General features: G+C 52.4%; 2 protein-coding genes across 20 annotated transcripts in view; one reads left to right on the top strand and one right to left on the bottom strand.

Moving 5' to 3' along the window:
• Positions 1-20,380, top strand: part of KCNJ5 (potassium inwardly rectifying channel subfamily J member 5) — an 81,811-nt gene that overhangs the window by 50,266 nt on the left and 11,165 nt on the right. Inside the window, exon 4 of one of the 3 annotated variants that reach the window (XR_002465512.3) lies at positions 4,466-4,554. The exons of the other annotated variants lie outside the window; for them this stretch is intronic. The gene's annotated coding sequence lies outside the window, so the exon portion shown is untranslated. The remainder of the gene's footprint in view (positions 1-4,465; positions 4,555-20,380) is intronic. 3 annotated transcript variants of the gene reach the window in all.
• ARHGAP32 (Rho GTPase activating protein 32) overlaps positions 13,916-20,380 on the bottom strand; it is a 236,312-nt gene continuing 229,847 nt past the window's right edge. For all 17 annotated transcript variants that reach the window (XM_085560079.1, XM_085560081.1, XM_085560069.1 and 14 more), the window contains one exon: positions 13,916-20,302. In XM_085560079.1, the coding sequence (XP_085416205.1) occupies positions 18,068-20,302 (2,235 nt within the window). In that variant the 3' untranslated portion in view covers positions 13,916-18,067. The remainder of the gene's footprint in view (positions 20,303-20,380) is intronic.

Genomic DNA, 20,380 nt, shown 5'->3' with positions numbered 1-20,380 from the left:
ACAGGCTTTGATTGTGGGAAGTGTAAAACGTGGTGTTAAAGGGCTATGGCAGCCAGTTCCCACTGCCTGACCAGCCAGGGAATTCTGGCCTTTAAATCTGGGCTTCCTTAGGTGCTGGTGACAGCCAAGTTAATTATCCTGCTCAGATTAACAGGGCGTTGTGACAGTCCTTAAGGTCATAGGGACTTCTTAAAGCTGTTGGGCTTTTTGAAATCAGCAGGTAACTCAGAATCCTCTGTGCAGTCTTGGGGTTGTTTTTGTCTGCACTGATACTGAAATAAATTCTTGCTCATATAAGAGCAGATGTAGCTGGCAAGTTTGGGCATTGCCCTGGGAATCTTGAGCCCCGAGTGTCACTGTCCTCTGGCCTTTTTGTGGCCACTCTAATGGCACTAGTGACACTCACACTGTGTAATGGCACCTCACAGGATGTTACTAATAAGGTAAATGTTCATAGGTCCCATTAGTACACTAAAGTTCAGTGGTTTTCCTTCTCTGAAGTTCAGTTCCTGTGCTCATCCTATTGTGAGGATGAATCACTTGTGAAAAGCAGTTTGAATTAATGAAAAACAGACTTTGGCTTCAACGGGATTGTCTTTGAGGTCCCTTCCAACCCAAAGTCTGTGCCTAGGGCCAGGTTTTCCTACACCCTCCTGAGCTCTCCAAGAGGGCTCTGAGGCATTCAAAGGCATGGAAATGTACTTTTCCTCTTTAGCTTGCAAAGGCAGATTTACCTCTAAGGCATGTTTTCATAACACGCCTTGAAAAAAATGAAAGCCGAACCAAAACCAAACAGAAATTTCCTCCCTTTGCTTTGGAAACTGGTTTTTGTTGAGCCCATCATGGTGTGGTAATAGAGATTTGCACAGGCTGTTGGAAGGAATGAGCTCCAAAGCTGCTGGGAATGGCACTGAGCTGTGGGAGGAGGGAAGGACAAGCTTGGGGACAGTTCAGGGTATTTGCATTAACAAACACTGCTGGGGCTGCAGCTGAGAATCTGAAAAAGTACATTTCACACCAGCACCTCTGGGGGTGCAGCGGGATGAAGGAAAACTTCCACAGGGTTTTGTGGCACACAATTGGAAGAATTGCTGCAGAATGGATGGGGATAGGCAGGGAAATGGGATGTGAAGGAGCTCCAGCAGCATTTGAATTCATGACAGTCCAGACAGAGAGGAGAGAGCTGCTCAGGGAGTTTTTGCAAGACCCCTAAAATCAGTGTGCACATAAAAGCTTGGAAGGACTGTTGTGTTAGGCTGGAGATCAGGAAAGGTTCTTCCCCCAGAGGTGCTGGCACTGCCCAGGCTCCCCAGGGAATGGGCACGGCCCCGAGGCTGCCAGAGCTGCAGGAGCCTTTGGACAGCGCTGCCAGGGATGGACAGGGTGGGATTTTTGGGGGGTCTGGGCAGGGCCAGGAGCTGGACCCATGACCCTTGTGGGTCCAACTCAGGATGTTCCATGATGGTGTGATGGGACCTTCCAGACCCCTCTGGCATCTGGGATTGTGTCAGTCCCAGCTGCTTCCTTTGGCTCCTGCCTGGCAGGCACAGCCTTGGTGGGCACTCCCCGGTGTCACCCAGCTTTGAGGAACACTCCAGCAAGATGCTTCATGCCCCTGCACCTGGGATTTCCTGAAAAATTCTGATATCAGGCACAGGCAGCCTGTTCTGCCAGAGCCCAGGGAAGCATGAAGTAGGGGAGTTGAAGGTTGAGGGTTAATTTGCCCAGGTTTTGCCTCTAATTGCTGCAAAGTGAAAGTCTGCTCTTCTTTTCTGGGAGTGGTTGAATCCAACCAGAATTCTACTCAGAGTGCAATAAATGCTTCTTGAAAACGGGAGTAGGAGAAAAGTAGGTGATTCCTTCAGCTCTGGGAAAAGGGACAAAAGGAAAGTTTATGGTGAGGACTCAAGTTGCTGAGTGAAAGCCCTGCCCTTGAGATGATGAGTTTTTTGTTACTGGGCTGAGGAATCCCAGCCACATGCCAGGTCCTGACACTAGGAAAAGATTGTTTGGCATGTTTTTTGTGAAATCTGTGTGGCTTTGTAACGAAAAAGTGTTTGGTAGTGTTTTGATAATCAGAGATTTTCTGTCACGAGGAGAAGCAGGAAGCTGAGCAGGAATGAAAACTGTCCTCAGCTCTGTGCCCTGGGTCAGGAGAAATTTGAGGATTCACTTAATACTGTTGTTATTAGCTAGAACATCTATATGCTGGGAAAACATGCCTAGACTATTAATAAAATGACTATAATTTTTGACAAGAATTATTCAAAACCTTTTAAGTAAGTACTGGAGAAAAGCATTTATTGGAAGAAGAAGGGGGAAGAAAGGATTGATTCTGAAAAATAGGATTTCAAACACCTCCCTCACTCATGGAGAAACCTGGAGTTGTGCTTCATCAGTACAAAACCAAAAATGTGGCTCCAGTGCTGCAAATCCCTAAAAAAATGTGGCTTGAATAACAGATTGACTTGCTTAGGAGAGCTTTTCCCTAAGCAAACTTAGGGATCAATAACTAATTATTTGCAGGAATAGCCTTGTGAATTTCCCATCATAAATAGATCCAGGAAAACTCTCAGTTTCCCCAATCCATTTGTGACCAAAAGAGGTAAAAGTAATTATTCTCTTAGCTCACATGCTGATTTATCCTTGGTTTTTTTTCTCTGCTTGTTTTTGATGGAACAGCTGCACTTAACCCATGGCCTTGTTTATGCTGGGAAAAACAGATGCTTTAACTGCAAACACATCACTTGAAAAGCTGAGCCAGTTCCTCAGTGCAGGTTCCCAGTGTAGGTTCCACGGCCATTGCTCTTCAGCCCCCGAGTGCCCTGGGTAAGGTTTGGACGAATGGACTCCCATCAGGCTGGGGCTGGGGTCTCTGCAGCTGCCTGACCTTTACCTGCTGTGGAAGCCTTTTCTGCCACAGGGCTGCTGCTGGGAGTTCTTTCCCTCTGCCTGGCTGCTGTTTCCATCAAACTTGTCAGAGCTTCCTTATCCCTGGGGCTTCTCTCCTCCAAAGCGATGCCCTCCCACGAGCTCCTGGCTCGAGGTGTGGCCTTGGTACAGGGGAATGCACTGGAGCTTAAAGCTTTGTGACCAGCAGTGTTTGTAGGTGTGTTTTTCCTTGCAGAAGACAGAATCTGTCTCAGATATTTATATGTGTTTGTATTTGTTCTTTCCCCAAATATAAATCTGTTCACAGAGGCCAAGCAGATCATGTGTCCTGATGGGTCTGTGTCACTGCAGCTGAGCTGCTGCTTGTCTCGTCTCGATAAAACCCCTCCAGAACGTCTTTCCAGCTCAGTGAGCTGCTGTGTAATATCTTCAGTGTTTGCTGTTGCTGCTGTACTGGAAGCAGGCCTGTGGAAATTCCTGTCTGTGGGAGATGGGGATGTAGGAGTGTCAGTGGGATGAACCATCCCCTGCCTCGCCCGGAGCTGCTCTGATCAGCCCCAGGCTGGCAAGGAGCTGCTGCTCCTGCCTCGTGTGCAGAGCCTGTCCTGGGCACCTCTGCTCCTCATTCACTGCTTTGCAGTGCCTGCTCAGCCTTTCACTTCTCCAGTGCCAGCCTCTGGTGCCATCCTGATAACAATTCCTGGGGCTCAGTCTCTTCTCAGGCACTTTCTCTCCACAGTGTTTTATTTTGCTCATTGACAGCAGCAGCCTTCTCTGGAGAAGCAAAATCCTTCCTTCCCTCCCCCTTCTCCCCTGGGCTCCTGTTAAATAACTTTGTGCACAGCCAAGCCAGAAATGGCTCTGGGAGAAAAACAGGCTGAAAGCCCCAGTGCTGCCAGGGCACTAACCCAGGAGCAAATCCAGCAGGAATCCAGAGCTGTGGGGACAGTGAGGGACTGGACCTTGAGGACAGACTTGGAGGGTGGCAGAGCCCCAGAGCAGCTGCCCAGGATGCTGGGGGATCTCCTCTGGATTTGTCCAAACCCCACCCAGTTCCTCCCTGTGCCCCTGCTGCAGCACAAGGCTGAGGTGATCTCCAGGGGCTCCAGTCTGTGATCCTGGCTTTGTTTGAGCACTGGGCTCTGCTGTGGCCTCTGTTCAGCCCCAGGGACTGAGGCAGCTCAATGTCATTGCAGAAGGAGCTGAAATTGTTCCCAACGTGCCTGATCCCATTGCTGGTTGGTGTTGGATCTGTTTTGGCTGCCTGCAAAGCACTGGCTGCAGTCAGCTCAGCAGGACTCTGTCCTGCTTCAGGTTTGTTTGATCAGGGGTACTTGGGTGCAAATTAGTCCAGATTAACTAATGGCAAGGATTGAAGGGTGAAAAATAGTTCGCATTAATGAATGACAAGGATTGAAAGTGGATCACTTTACCTATGCTGGCATGGCTGCTCTTGGTCAGAATTAAAGTGACCTTTAATTATTTACTTCAGAGCTAAAATAAACAAAAAACTTGCTTCTAGCTGTGTCCACACAGGGGTTTAATCCAGTTTATCTATGCAAATCTTACTCAGATGAACTGCCTTGATCATCAACCTGTCAGCAAGTTTTCTGAAAGCAAGGATGTTCCAGAGAAGGGGAGAACTTGGTCCATGGATCCTCAGTGAGTGTGTCACACACATTTCCCTGGGGGAGCCTATGGGGTGTGACAGCTTTTGCCATCCATGGCAGGAGTCAAAGTGATCCTTTTTAGACATCCCTGTATCCCCTTAAGACCTGGACCCCCCATCTCTGTCCCCTGTCTTAGTTTCTTTGTCCAAGACCTCTCAGTGATGGATAAGCACCAATTTCCTCATCTAGAAGAGCTGGAAAAGGGAAAAAACCAACCCAAATTTGTATAAGTATAGGGAAAAGCAAGCACTGCTAATATTAGTGTTGCTTTTGTATTAATAATTCTCTGATAAATGCCTGTTTTTTTTTCTTTCCCAGTCTAAAAATACTCCCCAGCTTGGCAGCATGTTGTGACTGTGATAATGAAAGTGCAGCAGCATGTGCCTGCCACAGCTCCTGCCCTTTCCTCCTGGGCTGGCAGAGCTCTGGGGTTGTCTGAGGGAAGAGAGGGCACACATACTGAGATGAAGAAAAGCTGCTCCTGACTCCTGCCTTCCAAAAGGCCACAGCCTGGGAATTATCTCAATTTCAGTGGAACCCAGTGTGTTATGGAAATGTCACATCCCTGTGCCAGGGAGAGAGGTGGAGTACAAAACCAAAACAAGAATGCCACCAAATTTAAACAGAAATAGTTCATTTTGAACTGACTGAAGTTAAATACACATTTAAAAAATATATAGTTTTTAATCTCCAAGACTGTGGAACTCCCTGCAAGAAGTACTTGTGTAGCCAAAGGGACTCTGCATGTGTTTAGGTGCTGAATGTGTGGTTTGCCAGTGCCCTTGGCTGGGAGAGGACCCTGTTGTTATTGTCACATTTAGCTGTTGTTATTGGTGCTGTACCTGTACACCATGACAGCTTCCACTCTGAACAACATTCAAAGCAGAAGCTGCAGCACGAGGTTGACTGAGTGCCTGCCCAGGTGCTGGAGATCATCCTCCTGCTGGCATATGGCTTCTGCCTAGATGGGATTTTTGGGGTGTAGCTCTGGCAGCTGAGCCTGGGGTGAGCTGGGTGGGTTGGGGGTGAGCTCCTGCTGGAAGGTGTGGGAAGTGGATTTGTAGAGAATTCTTAAAGCTTGACAGAAGGCTCATACAGTGTGCATCTGTATTGGGTATTGTATTGTTTCACCCTTCACATAAGACTGAAAATAGAATAAAAGTTTTGAAAATGCCTCCCATCTCTAGATCAGAAAAGAGCACAATCCAACAGGAGGGAGCTCCTTGCTGGGAGCTCCAGCTGGTGGCAAGAGGACTCTGCTCTGCACTTGGGTGTCGTTCCCTCCCTCCCTCTCTGAGTTTTGGGTTCTCCATGGTGACAACCCTCCTGTGCCAGCCGGGAGCAGAGTCCTGTCCTGTGGTGCCAAAGGCAGATCTAAGCTTTGAGTATGGAGCCACCCTCAGGTGTGTGAGTTTAGGAGCCCCCTCTGCTCTGCAAAGGGACAAAGGAGGATGAGGCAGATGCTCTGGGGGATGCAGGGCCCTGCAGAGGGCCCAGGGGTGGCCCCACCCTGTCCCCTCAGCTCCTGCAGCAGCCCTGGCTGCACCCTGCAGCTGGGGCAGCACTGGTTCCTGAGGCACAGGGAGAGGAGCCAGGGAAGGGGAAGGATGGATGCACAGTGGTGCCAGCCCCAGGCCACAGAGGTGGCTGTGAGGAGCTGTGTCCTGTCCCTGGGGCTGTCTGAGCTGTTCTCCCCAGCTGGGGCTGTTGTGGTGCTGAGCTGGACGGGGGTGGCTGGTGTGGATCGGGGTGCACTGGGGCTGCATCCAGCAGCTCCCCTCCTCTCTCCTCCTTTCCTGTTTCAAGAAATGAGGCAGCTCTGTTTTATACAGCTGCTGCCTCATGGCAGCCAGGGAGCTGATGGGCCTGCTGGCACTGGGGTTTGTGTGCCCCCAGCAGCCTCCTGGTGGCAAACAGGAGAGGAAATGCCCTCCTAGAAACGAGCCACAGCTCTTGAACTCATTCTGTGGCCTCAGAGACTGTGGAGAATCACTCTGGGAGACAGCTGAAGGATTTATTACTGCTTGCAGAGGCCTTGGGAGAAATGTCCTTATCTTGCACATTTTCCTTGAGGTTTCAATCTTGGATTGATGACTGAAAGGAAGGATTGCATTTATTTCCCCAGGATTCAGACTCAGGAGGCTGCTCAGGACAAGAGGAGCCCAGAGAGGGATGGCTGAGGGACCGGGGGGATTTGCTGTGGCCACAGCAGCCAGGCCAAAGGAAGCTTGAAAGGCTACAGGAAGATGAGGTCAGCTGTTCCCTGTCTGCCTCCTGCCTCTTTCCACAAGGACATGGAGCTGCCTTCCAGGGTTTGGATCCTGGGAAGTGGCCCCAGTGGATTTTCCTCTGCAGGAAACATCCACCACTGACCTCGTCCTTGACAGAGCAGGGCAGAGGGGTGGGACCAGCAGGGCAGTGACAGCTTTTTCTCTCAGAGCAGAAACACTCAGGAATTGGCCTCTGAGGGTGGTCCCAGCATGATCAGGGCTGGTTGGTGGCCTGGGCCCTGTGGCTTTGGGGCTCAGTAATTTGGCTTTCCCCCACTGTTTGAGGGGTGTCCAGTGGCACATGAGTAGTTCCCAGGAGTTCCTCTGCAGAAAGGGGAATGTTGCCTCATGCCCTGACTATGGCTCAGGCAAAACACTTGCATGAGTGTTAAAATGGGAGATGTATTGTACACACTGGAGGGAATTCACAGACTTTAAATGGATAGAAAAAGAACCTCTTCAGACTTAATTGCTTTGACATTTCTATTCCTCAAGTGTAGAGTGCCCTCCTGAGCTCAGGATGCTTCAGTGGGAGTCCTGTGAGTGTCCAAAAGCAAACCTGCAGGGTGGAAAAGGCTGAGCAGAGATCTGCCTCAGCTCCTGGCAGCACTCCATTCTGCTCTGCTGCCTGCTGAAATAAAGGGGGGAAATTAGATTTATATGTTCAGCTAGTGACTAGAGGCCCAAATTTGATTAGGTGCTTAATTACCTCTGAAGGTACTGACGTGGTTGCTGGTGTCATCTGAACCTGAGAATTGGGCTCTGAGGAGCCTGGGAAGGGTCTGCAGTGTGACCTGCTCCCCACCACTGTGCAAGGACAACCAGGAGAGAATAAACCTGGAGTCTGCAGCAGGAAAATTGGCTCAGCCATTTGTGGCAGGGTCTCCTGGGACACTGATGTCTGTGGGGTCCCACTGTCACATCCCAGGTACTGCTTGACTCCCTAAACTCACTGAGCTCAGCCTCTGGTGTGGTAAAATGGGGATGAAACCTGCTCCCAAGGCCTGGGAATTAGAAACTGGAGGGTTTTGAAATCTGTCTTCATGGAGTCCCAGAATGGTTTGGTTTTGAAAGGACATTAAAGATCATCCAGTCCCAGCCCCTGCCATGGCCAGGGACACCTTCACTGTCCCACATTGCTCCAAGCCCTGTTCAGTCTGCAATCATGCATTTCCCAATCCCTTAGGGAATGGTATTTGACAGAAAAACTTGTGTCCCTATCATGAGCTGGGAATTTCTATGAAGATGCTGCTGGCCCAGGTTCATACTGCAGGACCCCCTTCTCCTCTTAAACAAGGGATTCTGTGAGCAGGGTTTTACTGTTAGTGAGTAATTAGCCTGTGGTAATGAGGTCCTGGTGGGGGAAGGCCTCCCAGAGGTGAGGATGGATCATCTCCAAGGCACTGCCCAGCTCAGGGATGCTCCAGCCCATGGCACCTGGCAGGACATGGGTGATCTGGATCTGAGCTTGTATGTGGAACACCCAGAAAGGCCCAGGATCTGTAGGGGAAAAAGGAATGTAAACCTAATTCCTTGTTCTCTTTCTTCCCTTTCATGATGAGGGCCCTTCCCAGAGCTTCCTTCCCACTGGTGCTTTTGTGGTGAGACACAAACCATGAGGGCTTCCTGCTAATTCAGGTGCTGAGCTCCTCTGTGCCTGGTCTGACTCCACACAGGCATTGCTGCTCCCTCCTCGTGCTCACTGCTCCACTGTTCATTCTGCCCAGCAGAGCTGAAAGGGAGCAGGAGGGGACACTCAGCTGAGCTGGGCAGGGTGTGATGGGGTGTGCAGGAGCAGGAAGCAGAGGTGGCATCTACAGCACAAATGCACAAAAGAATTCCTGGGATGCAAAGTGAAGAAGTGGGGAACTGCCACAGAGGGATGGCTGGGGAGCCCCAGTATGCACTTTTGTGTCTAAGCATTGTGATGGTTTTTATCTGTGCAGCTCTACTGCCCTTGCCCAAGGCTCCCAGCCCACCTCTTGAGGGCTGCAGGATGGATCATGTTCCCCTGCTCAGTCCCCATTAAATATTCTTTTTTTTTCCCATGGTCTTATGTTTGTCCCTTTAATACTCAAATCTTGCTCTGGAAAAGAGAATGATTAACTTAGAGCCTTGTGGGCTTTTATGCCATCAATTGCTGCTTCACCAACAGCAAATAAACCTCTGGCTCTTGGAAAGGTGCTTTTGTTTATTTTCCTGTTCCTCAAAACCAAATGTGAAAATCAGTTAAGCTGGACTAGATGAGCTTGGGGGGTTCCTTCCCACCCAAATCATTCCATGGTTCCCCTTGCCCTGCAGATTCCAGACTCTGAGAGCCCTGAGGGAAACCTCCAGTCCCTTCCATGAGAAGAGTTCCCTGTAGGTGGGAACACTGAGCCTGCCCTCATCCTTCACCTTAAAATCATCCCTGAGGTGACATGGAAAAGGCTGTGGTTTGGGGGTGTTGTTACAGTGGGTTTGTTTTGCTTTTGAACTTACTTTATTGATTGAGGAAAGTATTTTATAAAGCAGTGGCACTTTAATATTTGCTCCTTTTCCAAGAGCCTTTCACACAAGGAAAAAGTGAGGACGTTTGAGGCAGCCTGCAGCACTCTGTAGTGTGTGAATGTGCCTTTTGTATTTGAGATTAGTTGGGAGGTTGCTGCATTACAAGTGAAATTCCACTTTCTCCACATCAGTGGGGTTTCTGGCCAGCACAGTGTGGGTTTGTGCTGGGATCCATCCCCCTGCTTCTCCTGTGCAGCCATCCCTCCCCAGCTGTCTTTGGCCACAGAAGATGAGGCAGATCCTGCCCCAGTTCCCACCCCTGTGGGGCTGGATCAAGGGAGAGAAAGGCTGGCAAAACTTGAGCTGGATTCAGAGAAAAGAAACTAAAGGCTTGAAACAAAAACCCCATGGGTGAGGTGATGCAGGTCCCCCTCAGAAAGCAACCAGAGGGAATGTGAAGAAAAGAGAAAAGAAAAAGATGGGAATAAATAAAAAGCAGGGATGGGGAGGAGGAGGGGCCAAGGCAGATGTCTGCCCGTGCTCAGTGTGTTTGTGCTGCTGGCTGCCTGCCTGCTTGTCTGAAAACCTGGCCCCGTCTGGCACCTCTTTTTTTATTCTGATGTTTGAATTTATAGCTTGAAGTGCAGCAGAAGAGGTTCTCTGGAATATTGCTGTGGACAGGATTGGCTGCCTGGGAGGGTGAGGGTGGATTTGGAGTTGTGGGGGGATGGACACTTGGATTTCCCTTGCAAGTTTAATGTGGGCTGCTGTGTTCTCCTTCATCCCTGTGCCTCTGCGTTCCTGCTGCATTTCCTGTGTGTTTGCACCACTTCTGTGTGAGCCCGGTGGCTCAGGAGCAGCTTCTCCCTGCCTGCATCCTGAGTGCATCCCACTGGGGCTTTTGGTGTAGTCCAGGGGTGTAGGGAAGCAGAGCTGCTGTGAAGTGCAGGGGTGCAGAGCAGACCACAATCCATGAAAAGCAGGGATTCTGCAGCCGCCTGCTCTGCCGGGAGAACACGGATCAGCCACACTTCCTCCCTGGGAACGTGCCAGGAGACTTGTTCTCAGTGAAGGCTTCCAGGTCTCCAGGCTTCAAACGTTCACACAGTTTGAATAATGCATAAAGTTCCAGCACTTGCTGGAGTCAAATATTCTCCAGCATCTTTAAAAAATGGATGAACACATTTTTACATTAACACCTTCTCCTTTGTGTAACCTGTTTTTCCTTTCTCACCTGTCACACCTACAGTCCTTGCATCCTTCTAAATGCACAACCCCATCAGGCTGAGATCTGTACGAGGATCTCATTCTGCTGCCTTTGGTACTTAGAAGAGCAACTTTCCTTGTTCAGAAAGGTGAGAGCCTCCAGACTGCACCTGCTGTAATTAATGAATTCAGACACTCTGTACAGGATGCTTCTGGGGGATCCACCTCCCTTTTCCCCTTGTGAGGGAATCAGAGCAGTGAGGCTCCCCCTGTGATGCTGGACGGGCCCCGAGTGGCACGACAGGGACAGTGGCACGACAGGGACAGTGGCATGACAGGGACAGTGGCACGACAGGTTGGCCAGCAGCTCTGGGCAGTGCCTGGAGGAGCCTGTCCTGCAGTTTGACCATAAAACAGACACAGTCTGGACTCAAGGTGTCTGTCTGAGGCTGGTGACTTTCCTTGGCCCATTGGGAAGGATTTGGAACTGGAAGGATTAAGATGCACAGGATGGAGTTGAGGCAGCTTTAATTTCCCTGTAAGATGCACCAAGCCCTCCCCTTCACCAGGACAGCCCATTCCCTATTCCAGGGATGCTTTCTGCAGGTCACACCTTTGGTTTGGGCTCTGCTGCCTCTTGAATTAATGACTTTAGGTGTCGGGGCGCAGTTTGGCTACCCCACACTACACTGCAGTGACTCAGGGTGTGCTCAGCAGCCGATCCCTTCATTGGGACACCCCAGCCCTTCCCAACGCCCCTGACTTCTCCCACTGCCTCTGAGCATCCAAATGGCACAGGATTAACAAAAACCCTTCAGGAAAGGTTGATGAAGTGATGGCAGAGGGGCAGGGAGTGGTGTTGTGACAGTTCCTGATGCAGAGCTGCCTCAAAGCTTTTGCAGATGCAAAGCAAAGGGCAGGACCCTCTCAGCTCTTCCCGAGGGAGGAGTGGGAGGAGGCTGGACAGCCCTGGAGCAGAGAGCTTGCTCCTGCTGTCCCCAGGGAGGATGAGAGGAGCACCAAGGATTGCTGTTCCCATCCATTTCAGTTGCTGCTGTTGGCCCCACGTCACGAATTCTCCCTTAGGAATGGCCAGTCTGTGCCTGGGCAGGATCCTTGCCCTCCATGCCAGCTCCCTGGCAGGGCTGGCAGGCAGTTCCTGCACAGGAATGCCAGTCCAGGGGATTTGGGTGACCTCCTGCACCCCTCCCCAGCTCCTGTGGCGCTGCCAAACTCCTGTCAAGCCCTGCTAGAGGGGCACACAGCAGCACCAGTTTGGAGGGATCTGGGGCAGTCCCCTCTGTCCCCTGCCCTGCCTAGACCCCCAGCTCCTGGGTGACAGGGAGGTCACAAAAGCAGGCTCGGGTGTGGGAAAGGAGGAAGGGGACGGGAAGGGAGGCTCAGCCGTGGCACAGCTGGGGATGTATTTGCCCAAGCCTTGCTCTGGCAGGTGCTGGGCTCAGAGCCTGTGCTGGGGGCCCTTCTGGCTCTCTGAGTTCATAATGAATCTTAGCAGGGCATCCATGCACCAGCTGGAGGGAGGAAGGAAAGACTGAGCATCTTCCCGGCTTTCCAGCATCAGTTGCTGGTTTTGGATGACTTTTAGTGTAGAAGTAAACATGTTGTCATGTTCCTTAGGGATGGGGCCCTGGAACTTAGTGGAACTTGGTGGCTTCCCTGCTGAGGTCTGCAGGTCACCTCCTGGTGGGAATGTTCAGGATCTGGGGGGAGTGGGGCTGCTCCTCAGGATTGCCTCAGGATGCTGCCAGCATTGACCACTCTGCAAATCTCTTCTAATATGAAAAAAATGAAAAGAAAACCCATGCTTAGACACAAGGAGTTGGAAAACCGAGCAGGAACTGCTAGAAAGGAACATCATCATCCTTTTCAGCAGCAGGTCGGGTTTGAGGTAAAGGCAGTCTAACAGCGCTGCCTGCTGGAACTGCTGGGAGGAAAAGCGACTGCCCAGCTTCTGCCACTCCTCTGGCACAATTTAAACCCATCCTTCTCCCTTTTCCTCCTGGTCTGCCCACAGACCTCAGCTGGTCGGGACAGGCTGTCAGAGAGGGACGGGGTTTCCATCCTGTTTATCCTTAGAGCAGTGGCTGGAGAACTGGAGAACTGAGCTGCTCCCGGCGCTGCAGGGGCACCTGAGCCCTCTCCTGGTGTGTGGAACCCCAGCCCAGTTCTTGCCTCACTGGGATCTCGGTGGCATCGAAGGAAATGCCTGTGGTGCTGCTTTTGGAGCTGGGGAGGTGGGATGCCACTTCTGGGGCTGCTCCCTGAGGAAACACCCCTGGGGTTCATTCTCCTGCTGTTCCCTTTCCCACCCAGCCCGAGTGTCCTGCCATAGATTTACCCATCCTTGCCAGGGTGCTGCACAGAAAACAGGCTGCCCAGCCACCAACACTTCAGTTAAAATGGGAATTTGTCTACTGAACTTAGTTGTCAAGATTTTTATTTGCCAAGTGAGCCTGGTCATGTCCTGCCCTGCGAGGACAGCTCTGGTGTCCTCCCATGAGAGGGGAGACACCGAACATGGAGGGTTCCCCGTGGCACAGCCTCAGCTCCTGGCTCTGGAAGAGCAGGAATTCCTGGCTCAGGCAGGAGGGGTGGGTTGCTGGGTTTGCTGGTGGGACCTTACAAGGACAGCAGAGCTGAGTTTGGATGTGCAATAATAAGCATATCTGGACTGAGAAGTGAGGATTTGGGAGCAGATGAGGCCAAGATTTCCGAAGGCCTAATGCAGCCCCCCTGCAGTCACACAAAGCCTCTGGGCAGAGCTGGACTGCACAGCAGGAGCCACTCCACAGGTCCATCAGCAGTGGGGTCACCTGTCCTCCATGGAGAGAAGGATTAGGCTGCTTTTATTCCTGGCAGCAGTTCTAAACTCAGTATTATTTACTGGATGAAAAGACTGTGAGAGTTCCTTCTTAGAGTTAAAAATGTTTGAAATTCGTTTCCTTTAATCAACTTTTTGCTATTAATTAACTATGAGCAGTATTATTGTGCTGCCCAGAATCCCTCCCAGCCAACTCAGAGGTGGCCTGTGCCATCTGTTTGTCCTGATTTCATCTGCCCTGTGCCTTCAGTGCCAGGGCCAGGCTGTTTCTGCTCATGCTGTCCTGCTGGGTGAGAGGAAAGGGATACTCAAACAGCCCAGGCAGGTTTATTTATTGTTAGGAAGCAGCAGTGGGCACAGGTGGAACGGCACAGATAAGCCCAAGCCTTGGCATGGGAACTCAAAGTCACCTCCTTCACCTTTAGCTGCCTGCCAGCATCCCTCCCTCCAAGGCACAGCCCCAAGATGGCTGCTCCTGTTTTGTTTTTTAAGTACACTGTTAATTAACGAGGCAGAGGAAAAAAATACACGCAGGCACACCTGAGTGGTTTTTAACCTGGCTTGATTAATGCTGTCAAGTTGCACATCTGAGTGTGAGCTCAGTGGGACTGTTGCTTTTGTTTAATACCACAAGACACCTCAGTCTGGATTGTTGCATTACAGTACAAATAAAAAACAGAAACAAAACCACGTCTGCATCATACAATGTGAGAAGAATATGAGAATTCTAAATATTTACAGAGAAGGGCAAGTGGGGAAACCACAAAAAATATTTACATAAAAATACATGAGTTCATCGGCATATACATTTTACACCAGTTCACAAAAAAAGACACTCTATAAATTAAAGTGAAGGGAACTCCAAAGGTAACCCAAGACTTTCTGGGATGTTTCTCTCATGCGGCTCAGGGAAAGAAAAATCAAGTCTTCTACAGCAGGAAAGGAACAACAAAACAACCCTCTTGTCCCCCGCCAGGTGGACGAGGCAGGGCTCTGCACACAGGAGGAACCCAGGTGTGTGCTCACAGCACACCGTGCCCTTCACAGGGCCCGGGGAACAGGAACGTGCCTAAGCCGCGGCAACGAAAGGAGGGAAAACCACTTCTCACCCAGATTTCCTGACATTTAACACACCACTTGAGTCAATGCCCTGTCACCAGCCTGGGGGATGGCAGAGCTCACTTGAGGTTTTGTCCCTTCTGGGGTCAAAGAGGAACAGAACGTTTTCAAGTCGGTTTTGGTTTTGTGTAGCAACTTACTACCATTGTGCAATCCTCACTGATCCCCCAGTGGTGAGCAGGGGTGGGGGATCACTGCAAAGACATAGGCACAAAGTTGTGGGGGTGTTTTCAGAGATGCATATAGATATCACCTGATAAGACTCTGCAAAAAATCAGAAATTAATGCTTTACTTAAGACTTCACAGGGGCCAAGTCCTCATTACTCACCTACAACTGCACTCCCCTTCCCAAGGAAGGTCTCCTGTGGGTCACGTCCTGCTCCAGAGCAGAGGTGAAAATCCAAAGCTGGAGCACACTCCTGCAGCATCATTCCTACATGCATTGGGAGACCCTCTTCTGGAAACAGAGGGAGTGGCAGCTGAAGATGCAGACAGTATCCGTGTGAGGAACTGCTGAGGAACACAGCTGCTGTCACACCCTGGGGACGTGGTCAGAAGGAATTACGGAGCCCAAGCACAACTGTACTTGGATTAGAGGATTATTTGTGTTGCTGTCCCCCTGCTCTCTTCACTCTGGGACACACGACCGGGCTGTCACCATCTTCCAGCTCACCCACCTGAGACTCCTGGTGTCACCTGCCTGCCTTGCTCTGATGCATGACACCCTTTCCAACCTCACCTATGAATTCTGGGGTTCATGAGAATGTAAAACTCTCTGTAAGACCAGCAGACTGAGCCCAGAGCAGGAGCAGGACTGCATAGTTCACTGTATGGCTTGGCAGGGCGGGATCATGCAGGATGCTGCTGAAGCTGTGGGCAGGAGCAACGATAAAAGAAAGGTATTGGTCTGTGTTACTGGGAAAAGCTGGTGTTTTCACCTTTTTAAATTCTGTACTGTGGCTCAGCAGTGCTGGACATGAGTTTGGGTTCTGGGAGAGCTTCCACCCTTGGAGCACACCTGATTGTGGCTGCGTGCCAAGGGGGAGATGGCTGGGAGTCACTGCTCTGCTGTCTTCTTCCTCTCATTCCCAAAAGGCTGTTTGCAGCAGCCCTCCAGGTTAGGGGTACAGGTGTGCACTTCCAAAAGCCCTTTGGGAAAGGTGCTGAAGGGTTTGTTTCCAATGGGATGAGCGGGTGCTTCGCACCTGGCACTTGACACAACGCAGGGAGAGCAGCACAGCACTGAGGAGCAGAGGCTGTCAAGGATGGCACTTGGGCTCTACAGGGAGACAGTGGCTTCGAGCAGGAAAATCCAGAGGCCTTTACAATTAGTAGGAGCTGGGAGCAGCCCCTCGCAGTGGCAGGATAGTCCTGGCTGACGTAAGGCCCAGGCAGAGGGAGGGGGAGACTGCAGGGCAGGGGGGGAGTTAAGGCTTTCACAGAGAGAGAGGTTGGACCTGCAGCTCTCTTTACCTGAATCCCAAATAGCCTGAACCAAACATTTATCCCTGCTTCAACTGGAGACCTGGCAGGCAGCCAGGGGCTGAGACTGCTGCTGGCCCAGGCGTAACACAGCTCTGCTGGGGAGCACAGATAACCCAGCCTGGCTCCTGAGGAACCGGGGCAGCTCAGCCTTGCCACTAACTGGAGTTAGTGCCAGTGGAGACAAGGTGGCTCACCCAGTGGTCCCTTTCTGTGCAGTTCTGTCAGTTTTCCTTAAAAGAAAACACTATGAAAAGAATTCCCTCACCAAAAACCCCAACCCCTCTACCTGGGAATTCCTCACGAGGAGATTGTGGTAACCTGGATCACAGTGCTGCTTTTTTCTCTTTTTTTCTTTCTTCTTTTTTTCTTACTGCCAGATTTCGTTCCAAAACATGTGAGAACTCTTCTAAACAAAATGCTTAAAACACCAGCATTGCACAATAAAATAGAACCAGAAGGTAGTTACTGAAACAGCCCCAGACAAAGCTCCAAGGTTAAAAGAAGCAAACAGCTACAGAGTAGTCAGCAAGTAAAAGCAGGCTTTCCTTAGGATTTAAAAGTCCCAAAATAGCCATGAAACTTCTTATTCAAAAAGCCCCACCTAAGCAGCTGTGTGCTAACTGCAGGACTTCCAGGTTTTTCATAAAACATTAGAAATTCGAAACAGGTAGAGAAGTTCTTCAACCACACAGAACAGGAATGGCCTTGGAATTTATCAGTGAACATTTAAAAACTGCTAAATCTCAAGTATTGCTTGCAAGCCCTACCTAATGGAATGGATGTGCTTTATTTGTACAGGGTGTGTGAGTCCTGGGGAGTCTGAGAGGCAGCACGAGGGGCCGCCAGGCTGTTTTTACAATATCAATGCTTTTCAGCAGCTTGGACACCATTTTTGGTGTATTTTAGAGTGCACTGGCCTTCTGTCCCTACTCACTGAATACTGGAAACTGCACCTGGGCACATCACTGCTCCTTGTGTGCCACAACTCAACGGGGTCTCTGCCCAGCATGGAACTCAGAGGCTGCAGAGGGTCTCAAGACCTCCAGCTTAAGCTCAACAGGAGCATTCCCTGATGGAATTGCTGCAGGACCTGACCCAGGGCAGCTGCTCATGCAGACAACTTGTCACACACAGCTGGCAAGGTGGGCTCAGACTTACATAATGCTATAGACTTTTTTTTTAAGTTCTATTTTTCTAGTATTTTTTGCAGTGAGATGACACAGTCTTGCCAGCCACAGGATGGGATGAGCTCATCTGGGCCACAGATAACCTTGCAGCAAAGATGCAGGACTGGATGGAATGGCTACGCTGTTCCCAGCTCTAGGGGTTGGGTTTGGTGTAGTTTAGTGGTTTATTTCTTTTGGTGTGAGAAATGCAAACCTGCCTTACACGACTCCTGCAGCTGGCCTCTGCTTACAACAGAGAAATGTGAAGGAAATGGACTTATTGTAGGCAGAAGCAGCTTGTTAATAAGCAAGACACATAACAAGTGTGTTTTGTTCTGAGCTAGCTTCAGAGCCTGTTCCTCGGGCTTGGAGTCAAAACAGACCCCACCCAGCTCAGAGCAGCTGCAGTGGGTGCAGCTAAGGGAGAGGCTCAGCAAGGAGAGGATCCCTGGGGAGCCCTGCCCAGCCCCACTCTCTCTGTGTAACTTCGAGGCTTCTCCACGGCCCATTCCTGGGAGCCAGCCTGGGATGGGCAGTTTGCAGCAGGAGGGAGCTGCAGGCACAGTCCATCGTGCACAGCCCATCATACATGGGACCGTGGGTGTGGGGAGAAGCAGCCAGTGTCACGTCTGGGAAGGAAAAACTTCCCTCCCTGCCCCAACAGCATCTGTGTCAGCCCTGCCTGGCCTCAGGCAACACCTGTGTGCCCACAGCCTGCCCTGTCCTCCCAGATGGCTCAAAACTACATGAAAATCTATAGCTCTACTACATAAAAACAGTGAGTGGGGGCCAAGGGAGGGCTGAGGGGGGCTTGCTTTGCTCACTGGGGGCAGGGTTGGGGAGTTTTTTACTGTCACTGAAAAAATAAAACAGTCCACTGTCCAGCAGAGGCTGCTTAGATTCTATCCCTCGTCCCCCCCCCCAGCTCACTCGACGTGCACCTCTGTCTCGGGCCTCTGCAGACACAGCTCTGTGGGGAGGAAGGCTCCCTGCCCCAGCGCCGTGGCGTAAGTTCTGCTGTGCACGTGCGGGAAGCCGGGGGGCACGAAGGCCCCTGCTCCAGCATAGCCCCCTCTTTGGTGCTGAGGCAGGGTATGGTAATCCTCCAGATTATCGTACTGGGACACCACAGTCATCGTGCTTTGGCGCTTGCCCAGGGTTTGGTACGGGTACAGCAGGGCAGAGTCCCTCTCCATGGGCTCGGGGTGCTCCCGCATCCGGAGGCTGTGGCTCCGCTCAGGCTTGGGCGGCGGCGCCACCGGAGGAGCGGCGTGCTCCTCCTCCTTGTAGCAGTCTCTGGAGTGCTTCTCCATGGGCGCTCTGCCTCGGGGCCTCTCCAGGTCCGGCCTGTCATCTGCCAGCCTCCCCTCCTTGTGGTTCAGCCTCAGGGTCTCCTGGCTGGCCGGGATGTACTTGCTGCCCGAGTGCTGGTAGCCCATGGGCTCAGAGGGCTCCGGGCCGCCCTTGGGCCTGTACTCGGGGTAGGGGGGCCCATTTTTGGGTTCGGAAGGCTGCCTATGGTTGGCTTCCTGCTGCAAATACGTCCTGTGCTCGCTGCTGCTGCTGCCTGGCTCGTGCATCTTCCTGTTCCTGATGCTGCTCTGCTTCTGGGGCAAGGACGGCTTCTCAGGCTGCCCGTTGCCGTAGCCCCCGCCGTGATAGAGGGCCCGGTCCAGCTCAGGCTCCGCGTGCTGCCCGTAGTAACGCTCGTCCCCTTCGGGCGTGGCTGCCTTGGCTGGGTACCTGCCCTCCTTTCCTTCTGCCACCGTGAGCAGGCCGCTCTTGCCAGGATCTGATTTGCTGCGCAGGTGGACGGCATCCAGGCCCCCCAGCTCGTCCTGCAGCAGCGGGGCCACGTTGTCGTACTGGGACATGAGGGGCCCTTTGACCTTCTGGCGCGTGCGGCTCTCCCGGCGGATGGACTGCATGCGGTACTTCTCCATGTCCTCCAGGTCCCAGGACATGTACATGTGCTTGATGTCTGGGGCGGGGGGCACGTCCCTGCTCACGAAGCTGTGCTCTTTGCCCAGGTGGTTGATGAGCCCTGCCCGGGGGTAGGCGGCCAGGCTGGGGTAGCGGTACAGCCCCTTGCCCTGCAGCCGGGACACATAGGGGCCGAACTCGCGGCCAGGCAGGCCGTGGAAGGGCCGGACCCGCACGGTGCTGTAGGGATCCAGGTCGTAGAAACTCCCGTCGGCTGCAGTGTAGTAGGGGGAGCCAGAGGAGCTGGAGTAGGGACTGTAGCGATAATGGACCCGCCCGTTCTCAAAGTAGGGCTGGAGCTGCGTGACGTGGTAGTCGGAGTGGGGCTGGTACGGCTTGTATTGGTAGAGGGGCCGCGGGCAGTACACGGGCTCGTCATCCGGGGGCACCTCCGTGCGGGAGATGGGCACAGAGCGGATGGCGGCAGCGGCAGCCGGGCCGGGCACATGCAGCGACTGCACCCTGCGGATGGTGGGGTACGGGGGCGCCTCCTCAGCATAGCTGGTGCCCCGAAGCCCCATGGGGCTCACGGAGGACACGAAGTCGGTGCGGCTGCGGGGCTTGGGGTGCAGGCCCGCAGCAGAGCCCTTGCCCTGCGTGCCGTAGGAGCCGTAGCGTGCGCCCTCGCTGACGGGCGGCTCCGGGCGGGGCGGGTAGGGTTGGTGCTGCTCGGCCTTGCCGTGGTAGCCGTGGGCAGGGACGCCCTCGGGCCGGTACTGGTGCTTGGCGTGCAGGTAGCTGTCAGGCCCCACGGGCTCGGGGAGGCTGTCCGTCTTGGGGTGCGGCACGTACACCGGCTGCAGGGACGAGTGCTTGGGAGGCGGTGGCGGCGGAAGCAGCGCTTCCTCCATGGAGGACGCCAGCATGGACGAGGCCAGGAAGGAGTGGTAGTTGGAGTTGTTGATGGTGTCTGTGTTGTTGGAGTGCATGGCCGCGGCGATCTTGCTCTCCAGCGTCCTCACGGGCGGCACGGGCGGGGTGAAGCTGTACGAGGAGGGGGCAGGGACTGACTCAGAGCGCAGGTGCAGCGGGGGAGCCCTGGTGCTCTCCCGAGGCTTTTCCAAGTGGCTCTGGTGGCCCGTGGGCACGGAAGAGGAGCCACGGGCACTGGAACTGCTCTCGGAGACAAAGCCAGGCGTGGGCTCCGGGGGCTTTTCAGGTGCAGCCGTGGTCCACATCTGCAGGGAAGAAACCAGACAAAGTTAGGGACAAGCAACTTTTTCTCTACTGTTCTATAGTTAGAACACCCCAGACAC

Source organism: Lonchura striata, chromosome 24 (genome assembly GCF_050655825.1).
Source record: "Lonchura striata isolate lonStrDom1 chromosome 24, ASM5065582v1, whole genome shotgun sequence".
Classification (NCBI taxonomy): Eukaryota; Metazoa; Chordata; class Aves; order Passeriformes; family Estrildidae; genus Lonchura; species Lonchura striata.
The sequence above is the reverse complement of the archived record's forward strand: the minus strand, read 5'-3'. Positions and strand labels throughout refer to the sequence as shown.